The 25,820-nt window shown below is 39.4% G+C and overlaps 1 protein-coding gene across 3 annotated transcripts in view; it reads left to right on the forward strand.

Moving 5' to 3' along the window:
• The window catches only part of MET (MET proto-oncogene, receptor tyrosine kinase), a 114,915-nt gene that overhangs the window by 3,527 nt on the left and 85,568 nt on the right, over positions 1–25,820 (forward strand). For 2 of the 3 annotated variants that reach the window (XM_067564245.1, XM_067564246.1), the window contains exon 2: positions 18,870–20,084. In XM_067564245.1, the coding sequence (XP_067420346.1) occupies positions 18,885–20,084 (1,200 nt within the window). In that variant the 5' untranslated portion in view covers positions 18,870–18,884. Of the gene's footprint in view, positions 1–6,263; positions 6,302–18,869; positions 20,085–25,820 lie in introns of those variants that run through there. The other variant, XM_067564247.1, reaches the window with a different exon arrangement.

Consider the following 25,820-nt stretch of genomic DNA (forward strand, 5'->3'; position numbering starts at 1 on the left):
CTTGGGCTGCATTTGAAGCACTGGCACAGAAACTGAAAGTTTCACAGCCCATGACCAGTTGGTGTGGACCTATCATCTTGCGTATCATGTCTGTAATTGCTATAGTCTATGATTGCCTCCCTCATGGAGTTTGTAGTAGACATTGAATCCACCCAATTTGCAGACTTTAGCCATGCTCTTGCCCAGTTCCCTAGTCTACCCAAGCCCCTCCACTCCCACATACTCCCGTGAAGCGAGCGGCTGTGGAGACAAGCTGATCACAGTGTTTGTCTATCTGCATGGCCTGCCCATCCCCCACTGTTCAGCCAAACCATCAGGATTCTGTTGTGTGGGGCTTTCCTTCTAAAGAATGTATTTATCTTTTTGTCTTAGCAATGGTTTTAACAAATCTCTACCTCATCCACAGCAGCTGACACAAGCATGTTGGTAGAAACCATTTTTTAAAGCAGTTTCCTCACCCAGGGGAAATGTAGTATAGACAAGGCCTTAAAGAAAGGAATAATTAGGTGACCTCTTTTCCCCAGAAAAATTGGATCTGTTTTATGTAGAGCTGTTGAAATCCCAGAAATTCTCATTACTCTTAGAATCTCTAATCTTGTGTTGCTTTCCTTGTTTCAAATACCTTTTAGGAAATCAAATCAGTGTTGCAATCTAATTTCTAAAGGCATTCACACACATGGTATGTGTGCTAACTTGTTTCCTTGAGCATTAACAAATTTCCCAAATTGCCAAGCTATTTGCCTTCAGGAATGCTATTATGTTTCACAGGAAGATAGAGTATTTTTCCTGCAATTTTAAATATGAAAGAAATAAAGAATAGGTAAAGTTATTGGGCCAGATTCATCCAGGGTGTAACACCTGTGAAGAAAAAGGTGTTGCTTTAAGGATGTATATTGCTGAAGGAGATGGATGGCCAGTTCTTGTTTTGTTTTTAAACTACACTATGATATTGTTGTGCCACCTGATGTGATCAGGTAGAGCCTGATCCAAAGCCCATTGCAGTCTATTCTGTTGACTCCAATGGGCTTTGAATCAGACGGGAACTTGTTGCACCAAATATTTGAGTTGAGATATGGAACTGAAGCGAGAAAATTTGGGACACTTGGTAGTGTATAATTTTGCAAGAAGATTTCAGTAACAATGGTTTTCATAACATACAGATATATAATAGTCACAGAACAACTTCAACAAAGAGCCTTTGCAGCATGTTTTACAGTTGCATGATACAGCTTCTTCTACTAGTCCTAGGGAAATCAACATGAAATAGATTGATGAATTCAAGGATTGCCTCCCCTACCAAAAAAATCAAATTCAAATGAAACCTTATGTGAAATGAAAAATACTTAAATGCTTTGCCTTCAAATAATTCTATTCAGGTTCTTATACCATGTCCATCACTGTGGTATTTGATTCCCAGAAGCATCCTGTTCTGTATGCCATAGCTGCAATTCTTGTCTTATGAGCTATGTCTACATACTTTTTCTTCCTATATGGTAAGAACCTCATGGTAAGGTACAAATAAGGGTTCATATCTTAGTCACTCTTCTCTACAATAGTCCCTTCATATTAATGCCTATCCTACTAAACAGTATCCAACTCCTTTTGACATGTGCTGGCATACTTTCTGTTAAGGAGCAATGATCTAGCATGATAAATTTAAAAAATAAGGCATATAACTAAATATATGACATTTATTGAAATTCATTTTTTGCCACAGAGCTACTTCCTTTAAAAAATACTGAGAATAGTAAAGGATTGCAGATGTAATTTGATTAAATCTGCAGTTGTTACCATTTGCCTTCTGAAAATTGATTTCCCCCCCCCCCCAAAGCTTGACATGCTTTGTGATTAAAAACCATGCACAGACTAAGACAGGTTACCTTTGTTTGTATTTGTATGCCATCCATGCAAGTTCTAACAGGTTTGGAAATGTAAGTCTGGCATACTCATAACCTAATGGAAAGGGTGAACTTACTAAGCAATAGCTGTTTTTGTTTTAAACTACATGATGACACATCTTTAAATTCTATTGTGTAAAGAAAAACACCTTGCTGTGCAGAGATTTCCTGTTTGTGTGTGTGTTTGCTGGAACTAAACCTTCCCTTGTGTGTTGACCAAACTTTTCTTCTAATCCAAAATGGTAGTTATAAACTATCCCATGAGCTTACTTTTTTGGACAGGATATAGTACTTATTTTTACAGAATAACTGTGCATTTGGAGCTGATGACAAAGCATAGGGGCCAAATTATGCTCTGGGTTACAATCCTGCAACCTGACTGAGCTCACTGAGGTTGCACACGTATATGAAGACAGATTTAGGTGACTATCTTTTATTGCTATAATAACACAATGTAAGTTTCTCATTTCCCACACATGTAGCTTTTGCATGAAAACAAATGCTAATGATCCATAGTGTGTTCTTCCAGTGTTTCACTACGGTTGCCAATATTGTAATTGTTCAAAAAAAATAAATAGCTGTAACCATAACTTTTGCTGTGACTAGAAAGTTGCTTGAAAAAAATAGAGAAACCGTTCACTTTTTTCATATATATTATACTTCTTTTTATTTATTAAATACATTTCATGGGCATTTGGTTTCCTTCAAACAACTAACTGTCTGGTAGTGGGAGAACCAAGACTGATGGATGGGTTCTGTGCTCATTGTGCACCATGACTGTTTATAAAAGCTAATGGTCATATTATCCAAAGTGGGAGGTTCCTGTGCATGGCTGAGTCCAGAGTAGAGCCCTGCAGTGGGACTGGGATCCCACCTGTCCTGCAGGACCTGCTGCCATAGTAGTGGGAGTGGATAAAATGTACTTTGTTGGGTGGGATTGGGTGGTCAAAATAAACCAGACTGTGGTAATTTGCAGGAAAACATTAAATCTCTTGTCAGTTTGTCAGATATAGAATTTCAGCAATGTAAAGCAAGTTTTTTTTTCTTGTTTTTTTTTTAAATAAAGGTTTTAATATTTAAATTTAAGCAATGGATAGAAAGAGATTTGATGTCTTATACCAGGAGTCAAGGTATATTTTTATATGGGTTAAGAAAGATTTGTTTTATTCTTTTAGTGGTAAAAATTGTGTCTGAATTCTATCTATCTAATAACCAATCGTTGTTGTGTTATTTTTTTAGTAGCACAGGGGAATCTGTCTCTCTTGCGGGATTTGTGGGATCCAAGGTTTTTGCAAGTGGAAGTGGGGTAAAAATGCAAGAAACAATGCAGGAATGGAGGGGAGTGGGTTTTGCAGTGCAGGAGAGGAGCAGAAGTAGAAAAATAGTCCCGTGCAGGGCTCCAATCCAGAGTCTGTCGTCTTGGTCTGCTTTCTCCTCACCACAGTTCTACCCTAATGATGCGTTGACTCTGTTAGATCACGAAGGTTGAAACTTGACTTTTACTCATTGATTTTTGCTCACTAGGAAGTGGTTTGCAGGATTGGGCCCATCTGTAACATGGCCACGGGGACTTACTTCCCCTTGCGGCCCTATGTGGCCCCTATTAGGAGCCAAGCACAATCTTACCTTGTATTGTAACTTTGTGGCACAGGAGTCATGAGTGAAATTGGGCCCCATTGAAGTCAATGTGAGCCTTGCCATTGACTTGAATGGACTCTGGCTTTTCCCCCAAGGCTTTGTGCGTGTTTGTACAGTACCTAGAACAATGGGGCTGCAATTCTGCAGTATAAATAGCAGAGCTGGATGAATTTTTTTTCATTTGGAATACTTCTCTGATGAGAAGGGAAAAAAATCATCTTTTTTTTGTTGTCAAAATGGAAACTTCCATGGGAAATGGCTGTTTTCTCAAAAAAGTTTGTGGAAACAAAACATTTTCTGCACAGATCTAATAAACAGTCAATAATAACATACTTTGTTACAATCAGCATTCCAGATTGATCTCTGTGGATATTTGAAAAGATTTTATTTTTTTCTCTTTTGGTTTGAGCCAGATGCTCTATTTTGGCCCTACATGCACTGTCTAAAATGTAAGTTAAAGTATTCTGGAAATCATGACTTTAGACCCAGTATAGACAAGGCCCTTACACAGTATAAATTACTTTAGGCAGTATTGTTTATTATTTTGATTGTCTTTAGCTTCATGCCATGAATGATTTTACCAATGATTGGCCCAAAACAAATCACCAGAATTTGCCTGAACTTCAGGAATACTCGGAGATGAATCAGGATCAGAAGTCTGATATTGACATTTATTTTTATGGTGAAACTATGGAAAAGCCTAAGTCTAAATATCCTCCTCTGGATCTGAAGTTTGTGGCTCGGCCTAATTGTACATTTTACAATAAGTATAATAAAATCCTATCATTGTACAGGAACAAATTTTGCACTCGCACTAGGGTAAATCTGGAGTAATTTCACAATCTTCAGTTCATTCCAGATTTATGCTGTTGTAGATGAGAGCAGAATTTACCCCCATCTATTTAACACTTGATATTTATCTGAAGCAGAACTAGAATTTCTGCTTTTAATCACTGTTACCATATATATTTTTAAATCACCTGTATTCCCCTGTCCCCCCAAAAAATCAGTTTCTGTAAATCAGTTTAGAGAAAGTATGATAAAAACCAGAGGGAGAGTTTAATTAAAGACAATAAAAGGTGGCAGTCCTTGAATACATGTCATAAACTGATTAATTGCCTCTCCGGAATGTTATTGAAAATGATAAAATTCCTGGCAACTTCTAAATGGATTTTAATTATAAATACTACATAATACTGTGATGTGAATGCCTTGTTTAAAATCTTTAGGTTCTTTGCATTTTTCCTGAAAGCCAGAGCTCCGTATCTTGTTGGAAAAATGTTGCTTGTAGTTAATGCTTTGTGTTTGATTGGTGCCCTAAGAATCATCCTTGCAGATGTCTCAAGAACTGGTTTAAAAGTCACACAATCACACACCAATATTCTTTATGTAGGTTTAGTGCTTCCAAAATTGGGCCCTAATCTTTTAATGGGCCCTTCAAGGGATTTCCCAAAGATGCCCGGGGTCTTTCTATCTAAAGCTCAGTGCAACATTGGGGCCTTTCAAATCCAATAGACTTCCTACTACCAGAGAATATAAGGCCAAGTTTTGCCTTGGACATGTGCTTAGCTCCCACTGAAATCACTGGGAAATGTCTGTGTGCATTTAAGGACAGAACTTGGCCCAGTTATCTTGACTATTGGTTAGCCCCTCTGATGAAGGCAAATTTGCTTACGTGTTCTGCCACTATCTTTGGGCAAATGCGCAAGGACAGAGTGTTGCATCAGAATACATTTTGTTCTTGTTTGCATATGCACTGCTCCAGTTTACTAAATCCTCATGCTCAGCTTACTGTATATGGGCTACATCTGCCCAATTTAGGACCCCATCTGCACTCCAAACTCAGGTAAAACTCCCACCAACTGCAATGGGGAGTGGGTGCATGTGTACTGAGAACAAGCTGGAGCCCTCATTTACCCTTTGACTCCATTTACCATGGTTTTTTCTAATCCCAGTGTTTAGTGTTTACCATGCAGTTTCAAATCTGAATACAAATGTCCCTGTGACACTTTTGCCTAGTGTTGCTGGCATTTGCCCTACAAGTAAGATGGGCAGGGGAATGCAGCACAGTGACATTGGAGCTTGGTTGTACCCTCCACTTCTGTGAGCAGGGGGTATAAGGCTCAAGCAGCTCCTTGCCCGAGGAGGCCCAGCTCTGCAACATGGCTCCTCCCTTTTTCTGACCCCACCAAAGTCCCTCTTTGAGATCTCCCACCAGGTTCCCTTATGCAAAAATCCTATAAAGTTTACTATTAAATGCAAACCTTTCTATAGGTGTTTTGAGTGGTCCTTATAGAACTTAATAGGAAATTATGTTTTTGCTATAGAATTCTGTAGATTAAAAAACAAAAAAACAAACAGACCAAAAAAACCAAAACAAAACAAACAAAAACAAACAAACAAACAAACAAAAAAAATGCTCACTATACTATGGTTAACATTTCCTATTCGATTCCATGGAACCGTAAGGGTTTCATGTTTCTCAAACTCTATAGAATTACTCCATCAGGGTCGGGATCTTCTGTGCGCGAAGGTGGCAGATTGCTGGGTATGTGTCAGGGTGAGGAGAGGGAAGACTATGGAAGCAGCGTTGTTCCCACCTCCCCAATCAACCCCTTGGAACTTTTATGGGGGTAAGTTAATTCAGCCCCTGCCGGCAGTAACTTACTCTGTTTTCTCCTCCATTCTGTAGAACCCTAAGTAGGAGGAGGTTCTGTAGGAGTCATACAGAGAGGAATCTGGAAAGCTGGAAGTCAGCATGGAAGGTATATAACCATCACCCTGATCTCCACAAATCACATGTAAATCCAAATTCTTCAGAGATTCTGCTCCTTTGTGGGGCTGACCCCTGTTTTTTCTGCAGGGTGGAAAAGTGATAATAGAGTGCTTGGTCATCATCTGTCTGAAGGACTACTAACTCCTCGTGAATCTTTTTTTGTTTTGTTTTTGTAATTTTAGTTTTTCTGAGAACGCATTTAGAAAATTAAGCACATGATTTTGTTTCATAATCCTTAAGATGTTATGATAAAATCTGCTTGTGAGTAGTTCAGTGTCACGTTTGCTGCTTCCAGAGAAAATAACTCTTTTTTAAAAATTGAGTGGTTTTTTGCTTACCTTGCTTTCAACAATGTATTTTTCTGAAAGTAACACCACATTCCTTTCAAGCTAAATATAAGTTGGGTCAAACTGTCTTCAGATAAGCACACACAATTTCCATTGGCTTCAGTGGGAGTTCTTCCTGCTTATCTGAGAGCCATGTTTCGCTTGAAGTTCCTTCTGGCTACAACAGAAGTTAATACAACCAGTGAATTGTATCTACAGTACAAAACCTCTTTCAAGAAACAACATTGAACAGTAAGAGAGAGCTGAAGAATAAGAGATGTGTTTCCCTACTAGATTATTGGTGGATCTTTAGCATTTGTTATATTAAATTCTGAACATAAGTTATTGATTGAGAAATACATGCATGTTATTAATGGTGCTAAAAGCCAATCAGTCAAGTCTCTGACCAGTCAATGTATTTATAGGGAATTCAAAGATATCTGAAAAGATAATGCCTGTGTCCATTAATTAATGTTACCTGGAAATGCAGTATGTTTTTCACTCATTCTTTAGAGAATAATGATTTTCTTCATTAAACAATATGTAAGATTTTTTTTCAAGATTTATTCTTCCACGCTCTGTCATCCTTTTAATTTATGCCCTGTACATCTCATTGTTTGCCATGTATCGTGTCTTGTTCGTTTTAATGATGCAATATTGAGATTTTATTATCTTAAAAGTTCTTCTGCCTCTTAGGATCTTGAGGGCCCAATTTTCCAGTCCTTACTCAACTAAATTCTCAGTGGAATCAATGAGAATGAGTAAGGACTGCAGGACGGGGCTTTTATTCCTTGAAAAAAATGGCACATTCACAAGAAAGGCATGTCACTTGCCCAGACAGGCATGTTGTTTACTCACTTCCAAACCCAGGCTTTTGTACAAATATCCAGGTGCGTAGTAACTTCGACCTGGCTCCCAGGTAGCTGTATGCTGTGCAAGTTAAAGGCCAATTTCTGAACCCTTATTCTAGTGAGTAATTCTTAGTCACACAAGCAGCACACCTTGGGATCAGGATCTGATACATGGGAATGCAGGCAAGAAACTTCAGTTTGACTTCCTGAGCCCAGTTACACGATCTGGGTATGGGATCTAAAAGTCAGTACTCTTGTTAGGATACCAGGGGCTGCTATTTAAGCCTTGAATTTAGTGACGTTATTGAATTTGAGGAAGCATTACTTATGGGAGTAAGCATTGCAGGATCAGGCCTAAATGATGCACATATACCAAATAAGCATCTGCCAGTTCTACCCCTGCCACTTTATTTTGCTTTCAAGTTAGCTGGTCAAGTTAAAGACTAAGGGCTGAAAACTTACATCTCTCTTACATGTGTCTCTGCAGACAGTGCTAGGTTGACCAAAGAATTCTTCTATCAACCCAGCTATCACCTCTCAGGGAGGAGAATTAACTAAAGAGATGAGGGAGCCCATCTCATCGCTGTAGTGAGTGTCTACACTGAAGCACTACAGCAGTGCTGCTGCAACTATGCTGCTGTGGCATTTTAAGTATCTTGATTTCATTAGGATTTTGCTTTCAAGTTAGTTAAACCCTTTTTTTTTTTTCCGCATAGTAAAGATGCAGCTATAGAGACTGACCTTATTTTATGAAAGCTGGAGCACAAGTTAGCAGTCTGTGGTAGGTGCTATTATGCTGGCATGTCACGTACTAACCCATTCCAAGCCCTGTTTGTTTTCCTTATTTGGGACTCACCTCTACTTTTTTGTAATCTGTTTATATAAATGCAAAATCATGGCAGATTCCTGTGGTTTGTAGTACTCTGTCAATCAATAACCACTTGTATGCCTGTGGCAGGTTTGAAGCATGCATTAGTTCATTGTTTGTTTGTTGTTCCCAGATAGAGAACAGACTACATAATTAATGAATTTATGTAAATAGCCTCCTCATCAAGACTAACAGCAACAGAAAAACATCACACACATATCTAAGTGCAATCCACGCCCGGTATAAATTAGGTCCTTACCGCTTAAGAGAATACCTCTTGTTCTGTCCCAGCAGCTGAGAAGCAGCCCCTTGCTGAAAGTAGGGCACTCTTGGTAGAAAGCCAAAGCCCTCATCCTTGGAATGTTTCCTTCCTTAATTCAGCAGGGCCAGAGTTTATTAGACCTTCAGCCAACACTGCAAGTCATACCTGTTCATGCTTGTAGGGATGTGTAGAATCAAGGCCTTGATGAGCAAGTTTTTAAATTGATTGTACATGCAATTTTTTTTATATATAGAAACCATACTTAAGGCCAATCTCTGCCATCTGATCCAAGTCTACTCTCTGGTTTTTACTTTTTATGGTAATTCTTAGCATGATATATTTTCAGAGCACTTTGCAAGCATGAACTAACTTATCCTCATGTCACCCTTGTGAGAAAGATAAAATATCTGAAGTCTCCTTATCTTACAAACTCCAGGCATGTTTTGTCCTAAGGAGTCAGTCTGAAATTAAGTGAAAATCATTTTGCAAATGACCCTTAGGACTATTGGTTGTGCATTTTAGCCTTCCCAGATGTAGGGTGACCAGATGTCCCGATTTTATAGGGACAGTCCCAATCTTTGGGGCTTTTTCTTATATGGGTGCCTGTTACCTCTCACCCTCTGTCCTGATTTTTCACACTTGCTATCTGGTCACCCTATCCAGATGTCTAGCCAATGGACCTCTCTGGCTTCAAGTCTTACTGATTGAGCTGTGAAGAATCAGGGGCAAGTATTTTATTTATTTCAGTTTTGCTACTTATCCCTAATGCTAGACACTCAGACAGGCGCTTTAAACTGATCCAAAATGGAGGGGAAAGCATAAACAAAATGGCAGTAGATCCTATCCAACACAAAGCCAGCCAGTTAGCATGAAAACAAACCCATCCCTGCACTCCAACCACTCAGCATCCCACAACCCTGCCCCAAAGATATGGGCTTTTAGGCATGTTTTGAAGGTCAGCGGAGGATGGGTCTTTCAGAATAAGAGTGGGAATGAATTCTGTAATTGACAGACCCTCGAGAGAAAGCCCTGCCAACAAGAGCCAAGTTAGCTCCAGCTCAGCCATCTCCACTGATTGCAACAGGAGAGAGCTGGCCCATCAGATAGGCTGGTCCCAGGCAAGTCAGGGATTTATAGGTCATCAGCAATACTGTACATTCCTGCAAAACAGATCAGTCAGCACCTGTGTCATGCTCACAGCGAGTTACTTTGCTTAACAAATGGGTCTGCAGTAGCTCAGCTTCTAAACTGAGTTAAGGTATGTGGCCCTGTCTAGAGTACTTTGTAATAATCTAATCTTGTTGTGAGAAAGGGAAGGTTAGCATTCAGAAAAGATCACAACCCCTAACCTAAACACAGATGGAAAAATCTCACCCTGGTCATTGCACCTATTTGATCATCCAAAAACTGCTGGGAATCTACCTGGACACTCAAATTATTAATTTTGGTAACATATGATGAGTGTACACTGCCAATCAAAGATGCGCAGAAGACGATAGTTCCGTTTTCATGAAGGATTTAGCGATTTCAGCATTTGGCTTTATTCTGAATCAAAACAAAAACTGAAAATTTTGAAGTTTTCTGAAGGAAAATTTTTGGGGGGGGGGGGGGGAATCGTATTGGGTCAAAAAGGTTTTGTTTCCACAAAGTGTTTTTTTATTTCAATTTTGTTTTGTATTATACAAAATTGAAATATATTCAAAACAGAAAGTTGTTTCCAAGTGAAAAATTGAAATATTTAATTAAAAAAATGTCAAAATGAGATGTTTCACCATTGTCAGAACTCTTTTTCCTGCTTATCTTCCCCCCCCCCCCCCCCCAAAAAAAATCTGGCAAAATCAACCCAATTTCACAAATCATTTTGATTTCAATGGAACTGCATATTCTGACAGAATATGAGCTATCAGCATTTCTCCAGCCAGCTCTAGTACTAACACAGGCATTGCCATTTCCTCTGCTTGCTTCCCCCAGCCCACCATTATTACCTTAGGCCTTGTTTACACTGGCCGCAGATTTTGGCGGCAGTCGGTGGGAGATACGCAAGCTATGTACAGTAATTTGTGTATCTCCCATTGACTTCCTAACGTCTACTTACCGCAGCATCTCCACTGAGCTGCGCTGATGGGAAATGCTCTCCCATCAATGCAGCGCTATGCTACTTGCCGGGGTGGATTTACAGAGTTGACTTCCGGGTTTGATTGAGCGAGTCTTTACTGCCAAAGCAAGCCATAAGCCTGCATGCTTGCGCAGACAACTTCCTGGGGCACTCCTCAGGGTTAAATAGTAAATATGGACCAATCAGAAGAACACAGGGTGTTGTTGCTCTGGCCCCTTGGAGTGGTACTTCTTGTGCCACTTAATCACCAATCTCTCCTTGAAGGTGACTTTGCATAGCCTCACGTTGGTGATGTGGGAACATCAGCTGCCCTATTCTCTGCAGAGATGGGTTCTAGTCCTGGGGGTCCTTATGCTCACCTAGGTAACTGGCTCTAATGCTTAACTCTCCTTATAATTAGTTTTTCCTCATATCTAATCTTAATCTCCCTTGCTGCAAACTCATATGATTACTTCTTGTCCTACCTTCAGTGGACATGGAGAACTAATGATCACCGTCTTTTTTAGTGACCACCTTTTACATATTGGAAGGCTGTTATCATGTCCCCATTCAGCCTTAGCTTTATCTTCTCTAGACTAAACATGCCCAGTTCTTTCAACCTTTCCTCACAGGTCACATTTTCTAAACCTGTTGTTACATTCTTGTTGTCTCCTCTGGACTCTGTCCAGTTTGTTCACATCTTTCTACAAGTGTGGTGTAACACATCTGGGAGGTAGGTAGACAAGTAGTATCATTTTTATTTTATAGACAGAGAAAAAAGAAACACAGAGAGGTGAAGGGTTGCAATACTAAGGTTGACCTCACCCCCACACCAAGCTCCTAGTGCAGTTTTTAGGACATAGGGCCCAGAATGAAACCCTTAGTTGAATAACGCTGACCTATCTGTGTTGTCCCACTGAATTATTTGCTGCAGAGGCTGGTCTTGAGCCTGTGGTATAATTGGATTAATTTCAGTGTTCCTGGTGGTGAAGAGTTACAGGAGCACCGCAGGTTCTCTCATAACAAACCTCTGCAAACGCTGACTTGTATATTCCAAATTAATGTTGTCCAAAGTCTACATTCTATTTTCCTGCTGTGGTTAGCTAATAACAGCTTTAAAAAGAAAAGCTATGCCCTTGTACATCTGGATGTGGAAAACACTACTGTATTGACAAATCCCAATCCATCTGAAAATGTTAGTGGTACCACAGATTAACAATATGGACTAGGCATTCTTGTGTATTTGTCTTGCTTTTCAAGTATTGTTTTAATACTTTCAGCATCGTTCTGGTCTTTTCTCATTATAGGTTTGGCTTTGTGCAGCCCTTACACTGAGTAGCACTTCCTCACGTGAGTAGTCCCACTAAACCTCGGCAAACGCTGAATTCCAAATTAGTCCTTTTTGAACAACGTAACACTATTGATCTGCTCCATTCACTTGCAGTGTACCAATCAGTTTCCCCTAGGGTTCATTATGAGAGCACCTGTACTGCCATTGTAGACTGTCACTAGCAGACCAATTAAAAAAACCCACAATTGTGCCACAGACTCAAGACCTGCCTTGTCTTTAGGATGTTAAGCACTGCGGGAGGTTTCAAAAGAAATGCCGGAATTTGTATTGCACTGCAATATACTTACAGTAAATTAATGTAAAACAAGTAAAAGACTCTTTTTTTTTCTCAGCAAAGGATAAATTGATTGTCTTCTGTTCTAATGCATGTTAAAAGAAACCTGGCAAAACAATGAACACTCTTTACTGTAAACAACTGTAAATTACAATAATATATTGGACCTGTTAATGGACAGTGCATATTAATGAATATATTTTATGCACCGAGTTTATACATTTTTCTGATTTCTCCTGTACTAGTCTTTTCATGTTAGAATGAATACAGTAAAAAGCTTTCAGATCAGCTCAACAGGCTAATGAATTCATCTCTTGGAAAGCCATTACACATACTGTCAGCATTGTTCAGATTAGCCTTTCATTTTTAACATAAAGCAGGACACTGATTGATTCCCTATACTTTTATTTTCTTTCAATGTATATAATGTGCCTATCCAGTGTTCTGGACACTTGCTCATCAACTATATAAGCAATAGTTGTCCAATGTCCAGCAAACTAAGCCTTTCCAAATCTTTGCAATGAAATAAAACTAGCTAATGGTTTTCTATGCCTCAAAAGTAGCCAGTAGAAAACCCTGGTCCCAATTTTGCCTGCTTCTGACCAATTATTTATGAAAAAAATCACAAGCAATTTGTTCCCACAGTCTGAAACGGAAGCAAATGCCATACCTGTGTCAATATAGACAGGAGCGGCAGAACACATCTTCATTTTATTGCCTTCACTTGAGTCTACACTTGCTTCATTTATGAAGCAAGATTTGACAAAAGTGGGACCTCACTAATTTGCACTGATTACTCAGACACGTTGAAAACTATTTCATTTTGAAAATTGGTGAGTAAGGAGTGAAGTCCAAAACCATCTCCCATTAAAGTCAATGGAGAGTTGCATCGGGCCATAGTGTCTCATTCAAGCAGCTTGGGCCGGAAGCTGTATAGATATGCAGTGGGAAAGGGGGAAGCATCCTCCTCCTTCCCTAAGTTCAAGAAGTTCCACAGCCGTACCCGGTAGACTACGTCACTCTAATGAGGGAAGTAAACCTGCACTTTTCTAATGTGCTCTCCCTGCCACATACACCCCAGGGGAGGACTAGATGATTCATTTAGCAGGCCCATCCTCTGCCCAGTGCACCTTTGCTCCATCACCCCATTTATTCTGCCATTTATGGAGCTTGCACACACAAAAACCTGCCCTAACCAGCTCCCACCTTACCACAGAACCAGTTCCATTGGTAACTGATGCCCACCGTTGGGGTAGAAGGGCTGTATTTGTCCTGAGAGCAGGGCTACATTGGAAAAATGTATCATGTTAGAAAGCAGGTTACCACACCTGCCTAACACATTCCTTAATGACTGTGCTTAGCCACGTCAGGCATGTATGTCCTCACTATACTTTTATACTTCAAATTAATTGGCAATCAAGGTACAGAAGTCAGTGAAGATGAGCCCACTGAAAGCTAAGTCCCGTTTAACATTCTGTTGGTTAACATATGTTCTAGCACAGTGTACTTTCCCCATGTGAATAAACAATATAAAAAGCAAGAACGTTGCAGCACAAAACATTCTTTGTAACTTGCCAGGGTGTATCTCAATCATTTCTCTGCTATTCCAGAGACCTCTAGCACGGGTGCATCTCGGTCCCTCCTATTCTCTGCCTGTGGTACAGAATTGTCTAATCTGTGGGCCATAGTGCTTTGGTCTAATTTTAATTGTTTGGTTTGGCGTGCAGGTCCTGGGTGATGTTAGTGGCCTTTGATGTGCAGGGAGATGGACTGAATGATCCAGTGGCTGCAAACTCTTATGACTGTATGTCTCTAATTTATTTGCCAAGTGCAGTTTTGCTGTGATTAGTTATGACAGGACTTTACCATGCTTTCTATCAACTGCCCTGCACTGTATTTTGTAGAAATCATGGTGTCTTAGTAATGTGAGATACAACTAAGACCTACAATCTCATAATTAATAACTGTAGTGCTCTGCTATTAAATCTTTGCTACATATGGGAAGAAGCCATCATTTTTGTGTGCTAATCATAGGGTTTGCAGATTAGTGAAGTGTGAATTACCATAGCCCTGCTATACACAACCTGAAAGGATGTATTTTAAGAGTGTGTTTTCTTGTATAAACTTGCCATTAACAGCATAAGAACGGCCATACTGGGTCAGACCAATGGTCCATCTAGCCCAGGATCCTGTCTTTTGGCAATGGCTGGGACCAGTTGTTTCAGAGGGAATGAACAGAACAGAACAGTGATCCATCCCCTGTCATCCAGTTCCAACTTGTGTACTACTATGTTTGCATATGACACACACAGGCCCCTATTATTTCTTCTCATGTAATAAAGCAATGAAAATTGAGAGAGGTGCCAAATTACAGGTAAAAACCTGGAATTGTAAGTTAAACAGTATCATTCTCTCAGAGGTTTCATGAAGTGCACTGTGACCAAACCAAAAAGGAAAAAATTTATTAACATTAATGCCAGAAGACCAAACACAGCTATGGCTTTTGACTTCCTCCAATGCTGCAGACTTGACATTACCTAGCAACCAGCATAGGTTTGGAATATGACTGCAATAAAAGCAACAGCCGCATGACAACCAGGAAAAGGTATTTGTACTCTTACAAATGATGACACAGTGTGAATGAGGCTTGTCAATGGGAAAAAAGCTATTATGATCCCACTGATGGATGTTAGTCAGTAGCACACAAACTCCTCATACCAAATATGAATGGGAAGCATCAACCACAGCACTTATATTGCCAGCACCACTGACTGACCAAAACTCAATTTCTCATGGGTTATATGAGCTAGTGTCTGCTGAGAAATGGAAAAATGGGGGCATTGTGATACAAGATTTGAAAATATCCACTCACAAAAGACAGAATCCATCCACAGAATTAGTTTAATAGGAAGCACCACAGGTCAAAAAAAGTTACAAGATTCATCTATTCTAAACAGATGACACAGATGGGAATAAACTGATCAAAGGGAGGTCACAAAAATACAACATAGAAACGAACAGATTAGGTTTTCCCCTTAGCAACAGAAAGGTACTAATTAATACCTTGACCTGCACCAAAAAGAGAAAATCTAGCAAGTCCATAGCCTGGGTATTATGGCACTGATTCAACAAAGCACCTAAGCATGTGCTAAAAAGTCCCATTGAAATCAAGTTAAAGTTAGGCACGTGTTTAAGTGCTTTGTTGAATTATGGTGCACATGGTCAAACAGCTCAACTTCTCAAGAGATGAGCTGCTGCATTTTTTGCTAGCTGGAGATACCCTTGGAAAGTATTTGAGAGCTTCAAGTAAAGCATTTTGCAGTCTTGGGGTCACGACAAGATGTCTCATTGTGCTGAAGTCTGCAAAAGAGGACTAGTGACAATCTCCAGGCCAAACATTCGATGAAAAGAGGCATAGCTTGCCATCAGTGACTCCTTGAGATCCAAACCGCAACGGAGAGGATGTAACCCAAGACTGAAATGCCAGATATGCACCTCCTACACCCATTCCTGTAGATGTGTCCCCCTGCCTATCAGCATCACTCCTGTCTTAGCAAAGTTGAGTGTACGGCACTTTGCTTCTGCCTCCCACTCTTAGAAACTGTGATGCAGGGAATCCATAGTGCGTGGGTTTGTCAAAAAGCCAATGCGCATTGTGGGGAGCCATCTCCTTTAGCAGCTGTACACATGTATTGACCTTGAGGGTTGTATGGATGGAATTCTGCAGGAGTTTGCATCTGAGACTTCTTGGTACATGTCACAACCACACAGAAAGGCAAGGTATTAACTTGAGGGTAGGGCTCAGACCACAAAGCCTGGATGAAGTTTGGTTCTTGTGTTGTTCATGTTTTCCTTCCTTGCTCATGTAATTGAGTGTTGTACATATTATTAGTGACGTCTGTTGCATGACACTGAATTAAGGGAGCTTTTTAGCTCTGCATTGTGGGTCTGATTCTGTAAACTTCAGCAGGAGTTTGTCTGCTCCAGACTGCAGGGTCAAGGCTGGAACTTGAACTCCAGCAAGATTAGTTAGCACCTGTGCATTAGCAGCTCTCCAAGAGTACACGGCAACTGGGGAGCTGGGCAAAACTTCTTCCAGGGTAGGACCAGCTCTCGGCAGGAGCTACACAATTGTTAGTAGCAGCCAGTGCTGTCCCACCTATGGGGCAGGCAGGACAGTGATGCAGCTAGGGCTCTTCCCTTACCTGTATGACCTGAACACTTGTTGGGCATAGGAAAAGAACAGCCCACTCTGTCTTTACAACTTCTGGGTCCCTGTGTCATCATTAAAAGCTGGGTATTTCCCCATTTTGCTCTTGAACACTCAGGACAATCTCTGCAGCGGTTCCCTGCATGTCTCAGATATCCGAGGGACCGGGGCTGGGGTTTGGGTGAGGGAACTGTGTTCTCTAGGGAGATTTTAGGGAACTCAGTGGTGTGGGGGAGAAAAGGTTTTGCACATATTTTCTAATACATTGGAACAAGATGAGTGTGTAGCAATCAAGTAACCTTGTGACTTTATTTTTGAAACTTTCATCTACCCACCCTTCAATTTCTCAACCTCTTGTTTTCAGCTCTCAATTCTTGTGCCATGTCCAACATGGAACTTAAGCTCATTAGGGTAAGGAACGTGTCTGTCTATATGTTCTGCCAGGAGTCAGCACTCTGTAGAGACTACAGATAAATATTAAATCAAATTATGATTATTTTATAATTATAACATCCCTGCTCTTTTTTTCCCAGATCAAATTTTTGTCTTCTCAGTATTCTGCTATTGCTAATTAATAGCAGAAAATCCCAGCTGCTGTAAAAAAAAATACTCTCATTACTCACCACCACATGAGTAGATTGTCTTTCTTAGCACTTTTTAAGATATTGTTGCTGATAGTTTTTGATTTTTTTTCTCCATTCTTGATCATGATTCTTGTCAGACTGTTGAGAGGTTTTTGGACAGAGGACAATTCTTTTGTTTGTAAAGCCTACTATGTGTAAAGACTAATGATGTGAGCCACAGAAAGAATGCAATATATATTGAAATAAAGTATCCGAAAGGATACAGCAGTATTACTGTCTTGTTTAAACCAATCTAATGAAAATACAAGTTATATATCTGCACATAAACAATTCTGACTTGCAATATTCTGTCATTTTAGCCAAAATCTTGCTGTATTTTTTTTTAAAAAATGTCAGTACTGAACTCCTGATTATTATATTTTGTATTTTCAAGCCTGTATATTTAGGTCTCTAGAGATTCAATGTGCTTGTGAGCATTTGTCTATCGGTAACAATTGTTTAACGATAGCCAAACAATAAACACTTTTTTTCATAAAATCCTCTAAACAGCATGTAATCATATTTCTTTTAGAAAATATAACTGTTTTCTCCATAATGAAGCCAAATTTAGCTTAGCAACTGTGGCATGATATTAAGAGAACAATGTCTGGTGTGATTTAGGGTATAATGTAGACATTTGACCAAATACACTCCAACCACATTTCATTTACTTGGTCAAATGAGAGAGTTTTAAATATCACACTAGTCATGGACTTTTGATTTTTAAAGCCACATCAAATAAATGGGGAAAAATAAGTAAGAAAGAAATGTGCTAGGTTTGTTGATTTCATCACTTCATGGCTCTAATTCACATGATATCTCTTTGTTTACAACACAGTGCTTTGCCTGTATCTTCTAAAGGTTCTCCCAAATGACTTACTGCTGTGGTACAGGGCCTAAAATTAAACTTGCACATGTCAAGAACCACAAAATACATAAAATGTCTTAAGGATATATTATAATGCCTTGTCTACACACTAGAGAAAATGACCATTCCAAGAACTAGAACTGGCTGAATTCTTTTCAAAACAAAACATATTTTGTCCAAAAGTGGCCTTTTATGGAAAGCTTTTTTTTTTTTTCGCGGGGGAAAACAGAATGGTTTTCTGGTAGTGAAAAATATCAATAACCATTTCAATAATGATAATTTTAAAAATGTTGTGAAATATTAACAAAGAACAAAATGAGTTCACTTAAATGCAAACATCAACATTTTTTGTGATAAGAACCATTCCAACCCCTGTTGTAGAACATCTCCCTTCTGTACAAAAAGCCCCGGGCACTTTATTTGTATCTCAAGAACTGCTCTGATCAGAATTGCTTTCAAAATATCTAAGGTCTGACTTGATCTAAACCATTTCAGTCTAAACTGTTTTAGCATCAGAGTGGAAATAGAGTAGCTGATATTATCAACTTCCCATTACTACCCCATAATGCATCAGTGGTCTTTCCAAATCCATCATAACCCATTGCTTCTGGGAACTGTGCAGGGAACCATGGGATAGGTACCCATTATACATTGTAATGGCAACAGTTTAGAAGAGCCCTAGTGGACACAGAACAAAACTACAACTGTTCTCAAGCTGAATTAGAATGGCTAATACACATACAGCCTAGAAGCAGATCTCTGCTAATGGATAAACTTGAGCTTTACTATATGAAATATAAACAGTCTTTCCTTAAATATATTTTGACAGGTTAAATCTACAACAATGAAGACTATTGCTGTGTTTACTTCTGGGATTATTGTATTCCTGGTTTTTTTGGTGCAAAGGACCAGTGGACAATGTAAAGAAGCAGCTGCAAAGTCAGAGATGAATGTGAGCATCAAGTATCATCTCCCTTATTTCATCACAGAAACACCAATACAGAATATAGTTTTATATAAGCATCATATCTATATCGGAGCAGTCAACGAGATCTATGTCTTAAATGAAAACCTCCAGAACATTTCTGTGTACAAGACTGGACCTGTGCTGGAGAATCCTGATTGTGCACCATGTGAAGATTGCAAAGAGAGAGCCAACTTATCCAATAGTGTTTGGAAGGATAATGTCAACATGGCTCTGCTCCTAGAAACATACTATGATGATCAGCTCATCAGCTGTGGTAGTGTAACTCGAGGTGTGTGTCAACGTCACGTCATTCACCCCAACAACCCTGCAGACATCAAAAGCGAAGTGCACTGCATGTACTCAAAGCAGATGGATGGAGAGTCAGACAGCTGCCCTGACTGTGTTGTAAGCACTTTAGGAACCAAAGTTTTGGTGACAGAAAAGGACAGATTTGTAAACTTCTTTGTTGGGAACAGTGTGAAGTCTTCATTTCAACCACAGCATGCACTACATTCAGTATCAGTTAGAAGGTTAAAAGAAACCCAGGATGGATTTGAGTTTCTCACAGATCACTCTTATATAGACGTTCTCCCACAGTTCAGGGACTCTTATCCCATTAAGTACGTCCACGCCTTTGAAAATAACCACTTTGTCTACTTCCTGACAGTCCAGCGTGAATCTCTTGACTCTCAGGCTTTTCACACAAGAATCATCCGTTTCTGCTCTTTTGATTCCGAGTTGCGTTCTTACATGGAAATGCCTCTTGAGTGCATTTTCACTGAAAAGCGGAGGAAGAGGTCAATTCGGAGTGAGGTATTTAATGTTCTGCAGGCTGCGTATGTCAGTAAGCCAGGTGCAGTTCTGGCCCATGAAATGGGTCTTAGCGTGAACGATGACATTTTGTATGGTGTCTTTGCACAAAGCAAGCCAGACTCTTCAGAACCGACAAACAGATCTGCTGTCTGTGCAGTCTCTGTCCGAACAATCAATGAATTCTTCAACAAGATTGTAGACAAGCAAAACATGAAATGTCTTCAGCACTTTTATGGGAAGGATAGCAAATACTGTTTAAACAGGGTAAGTGAAAATTACTTTATCACATATAAATTTGGTATTGGATTCTGCCATCCTTTATTCACATTGACTATTCCATTACTATATGATTGTGCCATTGATTGCAGTAGTGAGATGCAAGTCTTTGTTGGCTAAGGCCCCAATCATTTACAGGTTATTTGAGTTGTCCATTTAAATAAGCAATGATTTGCACTAGTTACAGTCATCTTTGCCAATGATTCATCTTTGCAAAAAGCAGTTACTGTAAATCAACTGCGGGAGTCAATGAGGAGCTTAAGGAGATAAAATAAGTATTAAAAGGATTGAAAAACTCTTTAAAAACAGCTAATTAGTTTTGTTTTTGTTTTGGTGTTCTTTTGTCTCTAAGGGTCTATTAGGCCATTGATGGAACAAGGAAGGAATTATATCTTCTGCTGTCATTAAAAGGGGTTCAATATCAGTCCCTTTATGCATTCAGATGTCCCCTAAAACTAACATAGAGCATGTTAAAGGTGAATTAAAAGCTTTTTGAGAAAAAAAATCTGTTTCAGAACATAAATCTTTAAGAACCGAATTGTGATACCCTTATTCATGTTTCATAGCACAAGTTGTCCCACTGAAATCAGTTTAGTGAATTCAATCAGTGGGATTTCTTGTGGAGTGAGGTGCTAAGCACTGTGGAAAAAAAAACTACCTGAATCTCACCCTACCAGAATAAAGTCCCAGTCCTGTAGTGAGAACTAAGCAAATGTACCCTTGGCTCTGCAGATTTCTCTGTGAAGGATTGGGTCCTAAACAAGTAACCTAGAAGCTCACTTTTTCTGAATGCAATATAGAGTTTATTAGCTAAATGTGAATCTGGGTAAGAGAAGGCTTTTTGTGGTAACTGTTGCCTGCCAAGAGATACAGCCTGAATTCAGATAATGAAGGGTTCCATATCTTTACATCTGTTCTTTCATAAATCTGCTACATGTTGAGGGTTTTTCCCCTGTGATGCTGATAGCAACCCAAACAATTAGAATAAAAAAGAGGAAGTATAAAAGAAAAAAAGCCCTCCTTCCTCTCTATTAAGTGGTTTGTGGTGATGTCAGCAATTGTAATGGAAATATGGATTCCTGTATTCAGGGTTGGACAAGGAAGAAGGATTTTCCAAACAAATTATTTTAAATGTAAACATATTTGTAACTCATTCTGTTGAGGAGATGAGACCTCACAGCTTTGCGGGCTCCCTCCCGAATGGCAGCAGATGTTAGGTGTTCAGGACCAGGACAGGGCAAATGTCACATTAGGGATCTACCACTACACAGATCCTCTGGCATTTCGTCTGTGGTGGAGGCATGCTGAACTGTGGAGACCAGCCCAGCCATTAGGCTAGAATAGCCTCTAAATAGGCTCCATTGTGATTCTACAGCCTCCAGTGGAGGATTCCTTACCAGAGATTCCCAGGGCTCAGCTGAGATTCTGGAGTTGCCACTTAGTGCTGGGACTGTGAACATGTCTCACACTACATTTTTACCCTTTTTCTTCCTAATTTTCAGGAAAATAAATACAATTTAGAAAATTCTTAATATAGTAGCTTCTGTTCTCTTTCTCTAGTGCTTTGTCCTCATCTTAATCGTTATTTTTCTCAGATCTTAATATTCTTTCTTTGTTTTTCATTTTGTATTTTCACTCCGAGCATCAATTTTTATTCTCTGAAAATAGTTTTCTTCCTTCTTCTCGAATTATTTATTTGTGTGTGGGTTTTTTAAGTTCCTTATGGCCTTTAACTTATCTCATTCTCCTGTTACCCAGCCAGACCTCTTTAATAAGATGGTCTTTTCACAGCAAAGTATCCCATTAATATATTGATGGAATAGTCTGTGAGTTTTCACAGACTGAGAAATTCTTTCCTGTTTCAAAATGCTTTCCAGGCTCTGCCACTGTTTTGCATATCAGAGTTGAATGTATTATGGCTACAGAGGATTTATTACAGTTCCACGTTTCCAAGAAATGTCATCAGAATTGCAGATTTCTGCTCTTACTTTAACTATATTACATTGATAAAGGTGTGCTGCAAAGGAAAGAAAATGGGTCTGTGTCTTTTGTGAACCTTTATTTTGTATAAAGAAGGCTTGCATGTACTTCTCCTGAAAGTTTTTTTTACCATGGAAATATCAAGACTGTTAAGATTGATATTCTTTTTTTAGATGGAGAACTCATTGGAAGGTTTAGATATGTACTGTGAGCTTTCTCAGTCCTTGGCTGAAGGGGTGGGTGATTGGCAAAGGATTCTAAAAAACTGTGTGTGTGCCCTTTAATTACTCCATTATGCTGTTTAAAGAAGACATAAAATGCTTTGGTTTTAGTTTGGGGGTTTTTTGGGGTGGTGGGGCTGGAGGGAGTAAATGTCTTTTTATTTTAATCTTAGAAATATCAAGAATGTCAGATCTCTGGTTTTGCTGGAGAACCATTGGGTGGTCTTAGGGATGCTTACTGTGAGTTTCAACACCTTAATTGAAGCGATTGAGAGTTTGAATATTTAACTCACGGTTACCTTTATTCAGAGCATTCTTTAATCACCAGAGTTAAATAGGTAATAAAAACAAACATCAATCAGAGTTTTAAACAGTCTGACTGAAAATCTCTTTTGTCAATTACTGAGCTTTCGTTTTCTTGACTCTTGTAATGTTACCATTTCACTGGTTTGCAAGTCATAGATAGTTTTCCAGCTGAGACAGGCAGGGCTCAAGCATAATTGTTTCGGGTCCAGTACAAACTTGTAACACGGGCCCCCTCCCACACACATACCACAATCCCTTGTCCCATACATAAAATCTCATGAGCCATGAAAAAAGTTTGAATTCTGAAATTACTGTTACATATTCTACATTTCTGAAAAATGCCCCCCCTTTGCTATTTTTGTTTAACATAACACCCCGCCTGAAAGTCCTACAAGTCTGCTGACTATTTTGTAACTTTTTGGTCATTATAAAGGTATTATATCCTGTCAATGTCTTGATTTTTTTATTCCAATGAACCAATGTGACTGCAAACATTTTATAATTAGGCCAATTAACTTTATAGCTTTATTTTTCCGGCCTTTTTCATTGCAAAATCACGAATTAGCCCCCCACAGCTATAATCTCATGAGCTCCAAGAAAGTTACTGTTGTGTGGGTCACCTAGCAGATGATTATCTCCTTGGAATGCTAAACCTCGTGAAGCCAGAAATAAGGTAACATCCAACAACCTTTCCAATATTCCTTTCCATCTTGTAGCTTCTGTTAATATTTGTTTTTGAATCTCACTGTCCACTCCATGTCCACCAGACAGTGACTGCTGTAATTGTTTCCACTGGCAATAGCACCAGCTGTCCCACCCTCCTGTCCCTCCCTCCTGCCTATGCACTGGGACTGGTAGTTCTTGATCTTGAAATGATAGACACAGAGATTTGTGCTCTTCTCTGTGACATGGTCTCAGTCTCAAACTACAAGTCCTAATTTAACTGCACAAGCACACACACTCTATTCTGGAGAAGGGCCTGGGCTGGGCCAGCAGGCCCAGCAACTCACTGTTCAGGATGTTGCTTGAGACTGCTCTAAGATTTGCTGGAACCAGCCAGAAGCAATCTCACAAGATCTGGACAATAGATATAGATACAGGGAAATAAGTTTCTATAAATATCCTCAGGCATGATCTACAATTTAGCCTCAATTTTTTCCTCATGGTAATGGGGATTGCAGCCTGGACTGGGCCCCAATAAAGTGTACCCCCCCCCCTCCCCCCAATGTGGTGGCCTTGGAGACAGGATGTGAATTTCGAATGTAAAAAACAAGCAGGGAAAAAATTCCTTTTAAAAACTGATGAAATAAACAAAAGCACTTTTTAGACCGTCTTTATACATCACAGAGAAGTAAAAAAGGCCACAACCCAACTTGTTTCCGTTTGTAGGTCACCTTTAATTTGATATAAAACTGTCTGTAAACCATGACAATTTGTCATAGCTTATTTTGGCATAATCAGAGTGTTTTGTGTAATTTAGCCAAGATGATGTCTCTTTTTAATGTTATGAGAGATGCAAACCACAGTCCTCTGATGTAAGAGAAAATGTGCTGACTTCTACAGGATTAAGTAACGAGAGTTAGTTCAACAGTAGTGCAGTAGTGAAAGTATCATGTTATTCCCTTCGTCCCCCGCCCCCCAAAACAAAAACCCCAACCATAAGATTTTGGCACAGTTTTCAAGGCAATCCTGTAATATTTGATCACTTATAGTCAAATGCTGATAGGTGAAGGACAAATCACATTAGCAGAAAGAGTTGCAAGATCGTATTGCCTTTGTTTCTATTACACTAATAAATAACCCTTTGAGTGACTATTCCTTAGTGCTTTTGTTGTTTGGTGTGGAGCAGCTGCAGCTATAAATGGGCCAAAATAAGAACAAATTATCTGAAACTTTCCCTCTACCTTTTTCAGATGTTTGGATAAAAATGCTTCAATTCACTTCAGTTTGGTTGACAAAACTGGCTTTGGTTTTAAAACTTGTCAGTTTTTACAAAACCAGAATCAAAACTGGCTCCCGTTTTCCCTGTTTTTAAGGGAAGCTCTTAAAAGCCCCAGGCCTACACCCGTTAAAGTCAGGGGGATAGATCCACAGCTGGTATAAATTGCCATAGCCCCATTTCAATCAACAGAGATATGACAGTTTACACCAGCTGAGGATCTGTCCCCGTTTTGACATTGACTTCAATGGGAACAGGACAGGCATCGGAATCAGCTTTGAATCAGAAGAAAAAAAAGTGGAGTAAAACTAAGGGTTTTCTAGTCAGGGCAAAAAGAGTGATGTGGAGTAGTTGCAAATCTTTCCTGGAGGATTTCGAATCATTGCTCTGGCATCTCCTCACCCACATCTACTGTGGAAACTGGGTGTCGGTTTTAGTGGATTGAGCCTTAGTCACTGATTCAAAATTAGTCATGTTCAGATACTAAAATAGATGAAGATTCAGATTAAGAGCCAAGTGCTACTTGCCTTTCCTCACTGATGCACATAGTCCTAAGGTGCCCATCTAAGTCCTGTTTTCAATGGGACTCCTTAGGTGAGTGAGAGAGCAGGGTTTGGGCTCAGCAGTTACAGATATATACAATATTTTAATATTTTTACTTAGCAGTAAGCTTAGCCTTTTTTTATTTAGAGTTTTTCCACGTTGATTTTTTTTAACGTAGTAAACAATTGTGTGTCAATTTTGGCTCTCTGTTACGTGGATCCAATTCCCAAGGACTTCAGTGGAAGAATTCAGCTCTAGATTTCCTGTGACACAGGGATTTCTTTTGTTTTGTTTCTCCTGTAAGTTTTCACATCCAACCCAAAGTTTTTCCATACAGTGTCTTTGATCCAAAGCATGGGAAAGCACTCTGCAACCAGAGTAAACATAGGCTGTTCTTTGCCACCAAGTACCCTGGGATGTGGCCAGGCAAACTGGTCACCTCTCCTGTCAAATGAAAAGCACAAGCAGATACAAATTATTTTGAAGGAAGGTGAAATGAAAACAAAGTGAAAAAGAAAGAGACTAAAATAAACACACACTGATGTTTCTTTATTACTGTTCAAAGATGATAGATGAGTAAAATTGGGTTATGCTCATATTATAATGGAAGAAAATAATTGCAGCCTTCCATCAGGAAACCACAAAGACCCTTATTGATCTGTCATCCTCAGGGTATGTCTAGTAATATTTAATAAAATAAACAGAGGCAAATAACTTTTTGGAGGAGTTGTAATC

The sequence above is a fragment of the Emydura macquarii genome, unplaced genomic scaffold (genome assembly GCF_026122565.2).
Source record: "Emydura macquarii macquarii isolate MOO-44397 ecotype Brisbane River unplaced genomic scaffold, CSIRO-AGI_Emac_v2 contig_2636, whole genome shotgun sequence".
Lineage (NCBI taxonomy): Eukaryota > Metazoa > Chordata > Testudines > Chelidae > Emydura > Emydura macquarii.